At 45.6% G+C, this 11,240-nt stretch overlaps 1 protein-coding gene across 1 annotated transcript in view; it reads left to right on the top strand.

Annotated features, from left to right (window-relative positions):
* Nucleotides 1-5,567: 5,567 nt before the first annotated feature.
* Nucleotides 5,568-11,240, top strand: part of LRFN2 (leucine rich repeat and fibronectin type III domain containing 2) — a 42,381-nt gene continuing 36,708 nt past the window's right edge. The window contains exon 1 of the mRNA XM_055406876.2: nucleotides 5,568-6,985. Within this exon, the coding sequence (XP_055262851.1) occupies nucleotides 5,586-6,985 (1,400 nt within the window). The 5' untranslated portion in view covers nucleotides 5,568-5,585. The remainder of the gene's footprint in view (nucleotides 6,986-11,240) is intronic.

Below are 11,240 nucleotides of genomic sequence, written 5' to 3'. Positions count from 1 at the left end.
ATGAGAGTAATATATTAAGTGACAGTTCTCAGAATACAATTTTAATTAAGATTCAATAGTCACTTCTCTGTCAGTAATCTTCCATGCTGATTACTTAAAATATATTTACCCAGCTCTATTATGTCACTGATTTGAATTCATTAGACGTTTGTTAATCCTCAACAAACTTTTTTTTTTTAATGTGGTTTGTTTAGCATAATTTACAAGGACAAAACTGTTTGAAACCATGGGCTCTGTGCATCCCAAAGTGTCCAGATCTTTCCTGCTTGCTGATGCCTTGTCACTCTCTCCCAGAGGGCAGCCAATGGAGGCAGGACAGAAAGGCACAAGGATGCCGTGGCACAGGGCGGTCAGTCCATGTGACACTGATGTTGCCATACTGCTCAGCCTTCCAGGACACGGGGCAGGGTTGGAGAGGGTGGAGAGAGGATCTGGAGGGGCAGTGGAAGATACCCCCAGTGGAAGATACAGGCCACCAACAGCCTCAGCCCTGAATTCACAAGTACCTGACAATGATTATTACCGTTTCCTGTGTGTGCTATGATGGGAAGACGTTGGGAAGTGCTGCTGAGCCTCCAAAAATGTAGGGTTGATGGTTGCCAGAGGGGAAGGATGGGAGGAAGGGATAGTTAGGGAGTTTGGGATGGACATGTACACAATGCTATATTTCAAATGGATAGCCAACAGGGTTCTACTGTATAGCACAGGGAACTCTGCTCAATGTTATGTGATAGCCTGGATGGGAAGGGAGTTTGGGGGAGAACGGATACATGTATATGTACGACTGAGTCCCTTTGCCGTCCATCTGAAACTATCACAACACTGTTAATCAGCTACACTCCCAATACAAAACAGAAACTTTAAAAGAAAAAGAAAATGCAGTGTGACAAGAGCTCATGAGGAGGATGCCTTTCTCAAACCCTGTCCCCTTCCTCCATAAACATACACAGGCACACAGCCACACAGCCACCTCCAGTTTAACCAGCAAGGGACATCCTGAGTGTGACTGTCGCTGTCCCTGTGTCCCCCGTGAGTAGAGGGCATACCTCTCACCTCTCCTTGAGCAGATGCAGCGGCCAGAGGCATATTCTATGACCTCAGTGAGCCGAGCTGGAGAGCATAGCAGATGACTGGCAGAAGCTGCTTCGGAAGCTTCTGTGTGAGCAGGCCACCGCACAAAGATGGTTTTCTCAGCTGATTAGCCAAGTGAGTGCTGGCTCTGAGCAGTGTTGATACAGAACTCAGAACTCAGTGACAATGCCAGAAATTCACTTGGCTCAACGCCATAGTTCATTCACTCATTCACTCATTCCGTACTGACTGGGCGACTTACTATTAGGGGGTGTGGTACTGGTGCTAAGATACAGTGACAGGTGGACATGATACATACATTCCCTGCTCATGGAGTTTCCGGTCTAGGAAGGCAGACATGTAAGTGATTAAGGAACTATGTAAGTATGGTGAGTGATACATAGGACAAGTATAGGGTTGTTGTCGTCGTTCAGTCACTCAGTCATGTCCAACTCTTTGTGACCCCCTGGACTGCAGCATGCCAGGCTTCCCTGTCCTCTACCATCTCCCGGAGCTTGCTCAGACTCAAGTCCATCGAGTTGGTGATGGCATCCAACCGTCTCATCCTCTGTTGTCCCCTTCTCCTCCTGCCTTCATTCTTTCCCAGCATCAGGGTCTGTTCTAATGAGCTGGCTCTTCGCATCAGGTGGCCAGAGTGTTGGAGCTTCAGCTTCAGCATCAGTCCTTCCAATGAATACTCAGGATTGATCTCCTTTAGGATGGACTGATGGATCGCTTTGCAGTCCAAGGGACTCTCAAGAGTCTTCTCCAACACCACAGTTCAAAAGCATCAATTCTTGGCACTCAGCTTTCCTTATGGTCCAACTCTCATATCCATACATGACTACTGGAAAAACCAATGCTTTGACTAGGCAGACCTTTGTTGGCAAAGTAATGTCTTTGCCTTTTAATATGCTATCTAGGTTTTTAGAGTATAGGTTACTAAGGGGCAAATAGCAGAAGGGTCTGTTTTGGTCTAGATTTTGGAGAGGCTTCCTGGAGCAAGTGATGTTTAAGCTAAGCCTAGAGGTGGACTAGGAGTTTGGTTAGCCAGGACTGAAGGTGGGAGAAAAGCCAGGAAGAGACCAGAGCAAGGAGGAAGTCCCAGAGGAAGATCAGCCTGGCATTTATAAGTGGAAGAGGTTGAATGTAGTTGGAGCAAGAAGAACAAAGGGAGAGAGACTTGGGAGAAATAAAGTGAAAAAATGGGCAGAACCAACTCTTGCAAAGACTTGTTCTTATGCCAAAAAGATAAGAAGAAGGTCAATGGAGATGATTGTCAAGGTAGTCGGAGAAGATTCCTGTTTGTGTTATTAGGACTAAGTTAGTGTGAACCTAGAAGGTCGGACATATTTGCATGTTGAGAAAGTGGCAGGCAGACACCTCTGGGGTGGATGTGCCTGGTGGTACCAGGGTCAGGGCAGGCTGGTACCCTTCATGGAAGAGGTCAGCGAGAGCAGGGACTGGCAAGGCGGGCAGTTGCTCACGGGACTTCAGAGCAGAGTTGCATGGAACTAGGCATCTTGACAAAGACTTTTAATGAGGGTGACCATAATGAAGATGAAAAGGAGAGATATCCTGTGGAACAGAGGTAAGCAAACTTTTTCTGTAAATGGCAAGACAATAAATATTTTAGGTTTTGCTGGCCCCATTCTATCTGTTGCAACTACTTACTCCCAACATTGTAGCATGAAAAAAAAGAGCCATAGACAATATGCAGATGTGTGCAAGGCCATGTTCTAATAAAACTTTATTTCCAACTACAGGTGGCAGGCTATATTTGGCCCTTGGAATAGAATTAGCTAACTCCTGCTCTACTGGTGCTGTCCAGTGTGGAAGCCTATAGATGCATAAGGCTATTGAGCACTTGAAATGTGCTCTAAGTGCTAAATACACTTAGATTTTGAAGACTTAGTACAAATAAAAAAGAATGCTACACACCTCATTCATAATTGTTTGTATTGATTACACATGGAAATAATATTTTAGATACAGTAGGCTAAATTAAATACCTGATCAAAATTGATTTCACTTGTTTCTTTTCACTTTTTTAATATGGCTGTGTAATTTAAATGTAACTTAATATGTATGTAATTTAAAATTACATTTATGGCTCATGGTACATTTCTATTCAGTTCAGTTCAGTTCAGTCGCTCAGTCGTGTCTGACTCTCTGCGACCCCATGAATCACAGCACGCCAGGCCTCCCTGTCCAACTCCCGGAGTTCACCCAAACTCATGTCCATAGAGTCGGTGATGCCATCCAGCCATCTCATTCTCAGTTGTCCCCTTCTTCTCCCGCCCCCAACCTTTCCCAGCATCAGAGTCTTTTCCAGTGAGTCAACTCATCGCATGAGGTGGCCAAAGTATTGCAGTTTCAGCTTTAGCATCAGTCCCTCCAACGTGTTATTCAGGAATAATCCTACAGATAAAATGTGGAGTAAATTTCTAGCCCTAAAGGATCTCAGGTGGGAGATTTACCTTTAAAGAGATACAATGATGGAATTCAAATCTTCACAATAAAGTAATATTCAACTGGAATAGGTTTTTTTATTTACAAAAGCATTTTTTTAGAAACCCATAAATATTTACTGAGATGTAAAAAAAAGTCTTGCTATATAAAGAGATGTCTCATAGTTCATAGAAGATAGACTCTGACAAATATGTTAATTGTTCTAAATTAATTTAGAATGGGTTTTAAAATTTACTATATATCTTGGTTTTTTGTATCAGCTAGTTGCCTGCGTCTGTGCTCCTCCAACGGATCTATGGAGCTCTGCTTTCTCAAGATAGTAATAGTTGTTATGCAAAAAAGGAGTATATTTAACTAAAAAAAGAAACCACATGGAATTAAACATTAATCCAAATTTCTTTACTGCCACACAATTTCTCAACCCTTCTGAACTTGCTAGTGCATAGAGAGCTTTCGCAAGAATAAGAGAGGGCTGTGCTTCCCAATTCACTGACCTTAGGAGTCTTCCTTATAGAACCCAATTCATACTCCTAGAAGGCAAACTGAGAGGTGCTGGTCTACATGATGCCACAAAATCAGTGTGCATGACTTTCCAAAAGTCCAGCTCAGTGGACGTTTTTAGTGCCACATAAATAGAGCCACACCGCGTGCAACATGGAATAGTGAGAAAACTATAAGATCTGAAGGTTCAAAGACCTGAACCAAAGCCCCATCCCTTCCTTCCCCGGATAGCCATTCTTGCAAAAGCACATTCTATGTGTCAGGCGGTGCTTTAGGCCTTTTATTTGGTGGTGAATTAAAAACAAGTCCCAACTGTTTGGAGCTTTGTTGTCATTTAAGAAGACAAATGGTAACAAGACACATAGATGGAATATACAGTAAGGTAGATAGTGATCTATTCCAAGGATAAAGCAGAGCAAGGCAGAGGGATGTGCACAGAGGGTAAGGCCTCGGTGAGAAAGTGACTTTTTCATAAGGACCTGAAGGAGGTTCTTAGCCTGCGGACAAGTCCTCATCTATATACACTGATAAGTCCTTCCCTGTGAAGGGTGCTCCCAAAGCCCAGAAGAGGTGATGTATACGAAGATCTGGGCAGGGGACCAGTACATACTGAATGCTCAGAAGAAGTCTATGCCTTGGTTTCCCATCCCACCCCCTTCTTCACTCCCCTAAGCTCCCAGAGACTTACCCACTTTGTGGATTCTCCATGATAAAGAATTTATCCAAAGCCAGTTCCCCACTTACCCTGGCGACTCCCAGAGACAGCTCTCTCCTTGTCCACCTTCTTGTTCTTAGGGAATGCTAAAAACAATCTGATTTCACAGTGAGCCTAATCCGGTTAAGAAGGCAAAACCGCTTCAAAAGGCTGCTATAATGTACGTTTCAAATCCAAAGATTACTAGACAAACCACTGGTATGGAATTATCCACCCATCCATCCATCCAACAAGAATTGAGCACCTATTGTGTTCCAAGCACTGTGCTAGATGCACTGTTGTTGTTTAGTCACCAAGTCGTGTCCGACTCTTTGTGACCCCCAAGGACTGCAGCCCACCAGGCTCCCCTGTCCATGGGATTTCCCCGGGCAAGAATACTGGAACGGGCTGTCATTTCTTTCTCAAGGGGATCTTCCCAACCCAGAGATTGAACCTTTGTCTCCTGCATTGGCAGGCAGATTCTTTACCACTGAGCCACCTCGGCAGTGATTAGAGTGATGAACAGAACAGACAAAAGTGCCTGCCCTCCTGGAACTGACATTCTAGTTGGGGAGATAGAAAATATTCCCTAAACACAATTAATAAGTAAACCAAGTAGGCTGTTCCAAGGCGATAAGAGCTAAGGAGAAAGGAAACATTAGAACCGTTATCAGCAGGATTGCTAGAAGAGATCACTCCTACATGAACTGATGCCATTCTCCACTGCTCCCTAGGGCAGCCGGTAGGTGTGAGAGAGGGCGCTGCAGGTGAGGGCATTAGGAAGTCGCCTCCCAACCCTGACCTTGTGTCCCTCCCTTCCAGGCACCACGGCCTGAGTGACCGGACCATGGAGACCCTGCTTGGCGGCCTGCTGGCGTTTGGCATGGCGTTTGCTGTGGTCGATGCCTGTCCCAAGTACTGCGTCTGTCAGAACCTGTCTGAGTCACTGGGGACCCTGTGCCCCTCCAAGGGGCTGCTCTTCGTGCCGCCAGACATCGACCGGCGGACAGTGGAGCTGCGTCTGGGCGGCAATTTCATCATCCACATTGGCCGCCAGGACTTCGCCAACATGACGGGGCTGGTGGACCTGACCCTGTCCAGGAACACCATCAGTCACATCCAGCCCTTCTCCTTCCTGGACCTGGAGAGCCTGCGCTCCCTGCACCTGGACAGCAACCGGCTGCCCAGCCTGGGGGAGGATACCCTGAGGGGCCTGGTCAACCTGCAGCATCTCATCGTGAACAACAACCAGCTGGGCGGCATCGCGGACGAGGCCTTCGAGGACTTCCTGCTGACGCTGGAGGATTTGGACCTCTCCTACAACAACCTCCACGGGCTGCCCTGGGGCTCCGTGCGGCGCATGATCAACCTGCACCAGCTGAGCCTCGACCACAACCTGCTGGACCACATCGCCGAGGGCACCTTCGCCGACCTGCAGAAACTGGCCCGCCTGGACCTCACCTCCAACCGGCTGCAGAAGCTGCCCCCGGACCCCATCTTCGCCCGCTCCCAGGCCTCGGCTCTGACCGCCACGCCCTTTGCCCCACCCCTGTCCTTTAGTTTCGGGGGCAACCCGCTGCACTGTAACTGCGAGCTCCTCTGGCTCCGCAGGCTGGAGCGGGACGATGACCTGGAGACGTGCGGCTCCCCGGGGGGCCTCAAGGGCCGCTACTTCTGGCACGTGCGCGAGGAGGAGTTTGTGTGCGAACCGCCACTCATCACCCAGCACACGCACAAGCTGCTTGTCCTGGAGGGCCAGGCGGCCACGCTCAAGTGCAAGGCCATCGGGGACCCCAGCCCCCTCATCCACTGGGTGGCCCCCGATGACCGCCTGGTGGGGAACTCCTCCAGGACCGCGGTGTATGACAACGGCACCCTGGACATCCTCATCACCACGTCTCAGGACAGCGGCGCCTTCACCTGCATCGCCGCCAACGCCGCCGGGGAGGCCACGGCCACGGTGGAGGTCTCCATCGTCCAGCTGCCACACCTCAGCAACAGCACCAGCCGGGCGGCGCCACCCAAGTCCCGCCTCTCGGACATCACCGGCTCCAGCAAGACCAGCCGCGGGGGTGGAGGCAGTGGGGGCGGGGAGCCTCCCAAAAGCCCCCCGGAACGGGCTGTGCTGGTGTCCGACGTGACCACCACCTCGGCCCTGGTCAAGTGGTCGGTCAGCAAGTCTGCCCCGCGGGTGAAAATGTACCAGCTGCAGTATAACTGCTCCGACGATGAGGTACTGATTTACAGGTGAGCCGGGGCTGCCGCAATGCAGGGAGGTGTCCAGATGGGCCTGGAGGAAGTGATGGGGAGGGTTTAGAGCTGTTCCTACCTTTGCCGCCCCCCACCCCACCCCCACCCCCCAGAGGTGTTTGTGCGATTCCAGGGACAAACTGTGCCATTTGGCAGGTGAGAGGAAATAGAATGAACATTATGTACAAGTTTAAGGAGAGGGTGCCCTACATGTGCAGCCTGAAGAGATGTGTATGTGGGAGGATGGTGCCTCCCAGAGGTCTGGCGGTGGTAGGTGGTCTCAACGGTGAGCACCGAGTTTTCTTCTTCTTTTTTTAAAATTAATTTATTTTAATTGGAGGATAATTATTTTACAGTATTGTGATGGTTTTTGTCATACATCAGCCAACATGAATCAGCCACATTTGAACCTTAGATGAAGGACACACAATAACAATAAGCAGATCTCTTGGCCAGAGGATCTGACTCCTCCAACGAAGGAAGAATCTGGCCTTCACCTAGATTCATATGCAGTCATGGCTAAGGTCAGGAAGTGTAGAATTCAGATCATCACTCTGCCTTTTGCTAATCATTTAATTCTCTTGCCCTGCCTCAGTTTTCCTCATCTGTAAAATGAGGGTAATCCACGCCTGACTTAGTCTGCGAGTAAAAGTGAAACTGTTAGTCGCTCAGTTGTGTCCAGGTCTTTGCAACCCCATGGACTGTAGCCACCAGACTCCTCTGTCCTTGGAATTCTCCAAGAATACTGGAGTGAATAGCCATTCCCTTCTCCACGGGATCTTTCCAACCAAGGGATCAAACCTGAGTCTTCTGCACTGCAGTCGGATTGTTTACTGTCTGACCCCCCAGGGAAGCCCACACTGGCTGAAAGAAGAAAAAGGGAGAGGTAATGTGTTGGTTCACATAACTGAAAACTCAGCAACCTGCCTCAGACCCAGCTAGATCAAAGGGCCCACAAGCGTTCTGCACTCAGTTTCTTTGCGTTCCTAAGTTTTGTTTCCTTCTGGGTTTGCCTTCACCATCAGACACCTCTTTCCTCCAGGCAGCTCTAGAAGAAGAGCCTCCCTGTCCCAATTGTTCCGCCAAAGTCCTGGATGGGCTCTGATTAACCAGAGCAGGTCATGTGAGCCAGTGGATATTAGGTCATCCTGACCAGCTGTCCTGATCTCTCCGGCTGTCAGTCTTTTCATCTGTAAAATGGAGACAATATCTGCTGTGAGGATCAAAGGGTCATTTCTTAGGCTGGTAGAAGGAAGGCGAAGACTCAAAGACTGCAACAGAACTGCTTAAGTTGTTCAGAAGGAAGGCTCCATCAGATGATGGATCCAAGCTAAAGGGGCAGGGTCTGACCACAGGTGTGTTTCCTTTGCAGCCAGATTCCCACTTGTGTTAAGCATGACAGATGTGGCTTCGAGTCTTACAGCTCAAGGAATGTCTGGTTTCTTTTGAAATCCTGTGTGTTTTATCTTATGCATTCAAAATGATTCTTCTGAGAAGGGATCCCATAGACTTTACCAGATAGCTGAAGGGTCCATGGTGCAAGAGAGCTCAAGAACCTTGATCCATTGATGAGATTTCTTCCAGCTCTGACTTTCTCGCTTGATGAATAGGTCTCTGGATGGGAAGGTGTGGACAAAGAAAGGCATTTATTCACCAAATAAAGTTCATGAGATGGAGGGTGGGAACACCATGGACACTGGTGGAGCCAAGGAACTTGCCTTACCTTGTATCATGTATGTGGCTTGTCTGAAGGGCAGTTTCTTTCTCGGGATGTAAAGAAAACAGCAGTAGAACTTAACTGAAGCACATGCATTCATATATATATATATATATATGTGAAATTAATACATACTGTTATATATGTGAAATTAAACAATTTACATATGTATTTTTCTGCCTACAAAAGTAATAGTCTTTGTAGAAAATTTAGAACATTGATAAAATGAAAAAGAGAGCGATAAAAATTGCCTGTAATCTCACCACTCATAGTTAACCAGAGCATTTGGTCTCTTAAGTTTTATTTCAGTTTAAAACAATACTCATGATCAATCTAATGTGTCCTTTTGTTTCTTAATTCTTTCCACTCAACATTGTACCTTGCTTAGATCTCACGATATTAAAATATTTTTCATTTGGCTATAACATAATTTATTTAATCAATCTTTTATTTTTGTACGTTTAGGCTGTTTCCATTTTTCAGTATTAAAAGCAAAAAAAGCAATAAAGCAGCAATGGATATATATTTTTATATAAATATATTTATGCAAAACTTCAGTGATTTCCTTAGCCTGTTTTCCTAGGGGTTGAGTCACTGGTTTAATAGGTAAATAATGATCTTTATACATTGCATATAAACACTTAGTTATCCTCTCACCAGTGAGAAGTACCCATTTTGACCACACCCTTGCCAATTATAGATATATAATTACTTTCATTTTTGCCAATCTCATAGGTGAAAAATGGAACTTGTTTAAATTTGCATTTCTTTGATATCGTGTGAGGTTGACCTTTTGAAAATAAGTATATTTCTTCACTTGTGAATTTATTATATGGTTTTGACTTTGATATAAAGTGTAAAAGCGAAAAGCTACCAGCTCTGAGGCCTACACAGGCATAGGATGAAAGGAAATGCAGTTTGTGAGGAAAAAGATGCTGGCATCAAGGTGGGAAAAAGCCAAGACTGCCAAGATGGAGCCCCTCCCTGGGGCATCTCAGAAATCCTGGGAGGACCCCAAGAGGGGTTAGAATGATGCTTCTGAAGTCACTCAAAGCTGAATTCAAACCATTTTTATTTGGTGATTGAGATCTTGGAGACACTAGCTTTATAAATAGAAATATAGGCAGACTTTGGAGATATTTCAGATTGGGTTCCAGACCATGGCAATAAAGCGAATATTGCAATAAAGCCAGCCACATCAATTTTTTTGTTTCCCAGTGCTTATAAAAGTTATGCTGACACTATACTGTAGTCTATTAAATGTGAAATAACATTATGTCTAAAAAAACAATGCACATACTTTAATTAAAAAATACTTTAATGCTAAAAAATGCCAACCATCATCTGAGCCTTCAGAGAATCATAGTAGTAACACCAAAGATCACTGATCACAGACACCATAACAAATACAATAATAATGAAAAAATTTTGAAATTGTGAGAGAATTACCAAAGTGTGACACAGAGACATGAAGTGAGAAAATGCTGTTAGAAAAACATCACCTATAGACTTCTTCAATGCAGCATTGCCCCAAATCTTCAATTTGTAAAAAATACAGCATTTGCCAAGTGTAATAAGCAAAGTGCAATAAAGAAAAGTAAATGGAAGCATCAGGAAGCTTAGGGGGAAAATGCAGATAACAATGCTGACTTCCCTTTATTGAGGTCTTGAAGATTAGAAGAGAAACAACATGGAAATCTTTCTGAATCGTGCAGGCACATAGTAAGTGTTCAGGCAATACAAGTGGTTATTGTTGTTGTTATTAGCAATAGGGGTAGAAGTAACAGTAATGGTGTGAGTGAGACCATTATCTTGTCTGCCATCCTGGGGGGCAGAGGGAAGAGGAAGTTTAGATACGCAGCTCAATCTTCAAGAAGCCGGATTTCCAAAATTTAAAGGAAAAGGACAGTGTGAGTCTGTAGCCGGTTAATAGTAATGGCAATCACTAGACAGCATTTTTGCCAGCTTACTGTGGGTTTTACACGTAGCTTTCCGAGAAGTAAGTATCTCATTTCATTCTCCTGGACATAGCAGGAAGTATAAAAGACCGAGAGAATTAAACTCTCCCAAGGTCGCGCCCCTGACTTCAGTTCTGAAATTCAGCTACTGTGGCCCTTCTACCTTTGTCCTTACAGTACAACTGGCTGTTAGGACAAATAGGAGACTCTAAGGAAGAAGCAGTAGGTTTTTAGAAAGTGAACTGTCCCCACAGGAAAGAAGAGATACCAACCGGGCTGCACAGTGGCTCTGTGATATACTCAGCCTTCAACAGGGACATGTTCACATGAGGGGAAGAAAAGTTCCTATCCGAAGATGAATATGACAGCACTCAAAAAACTATGATCATGCATCCAGTCCCATCACTTCATGGCAAATAGATGGGGAAAAAATGGAAACAGTGACAGATTTTATTTTCTTAGACTCTAAAATCACTGCGGATGGTGACTGCAGCCATGAATTTAAAAGACATTTGCTCCTTGGAAGAAAAGCTATGACAAACCTAGACAACATGTTAAAAAGCAGAGACATCACTTT

Source organism: Moschus berezovskii, chromosome 23 (assembly GCF_049115385.1).
Source record: "Moschus berezovskii isolate FMDL1 chromosome 23, NW_MosBer_1.0, whole genome shotgun sequence".
Classification (NCBI taxonomy): Eukaryota; Metazoa; Chordata; class Mammalia; order Artiodactyla; family Moschidae; genus Moschus; species Moschus berezovskii.
Note: the sequence above shows the minus strand (reverse complement) of the source record. Positions and strands in the feature narration are given on the sequence as shown.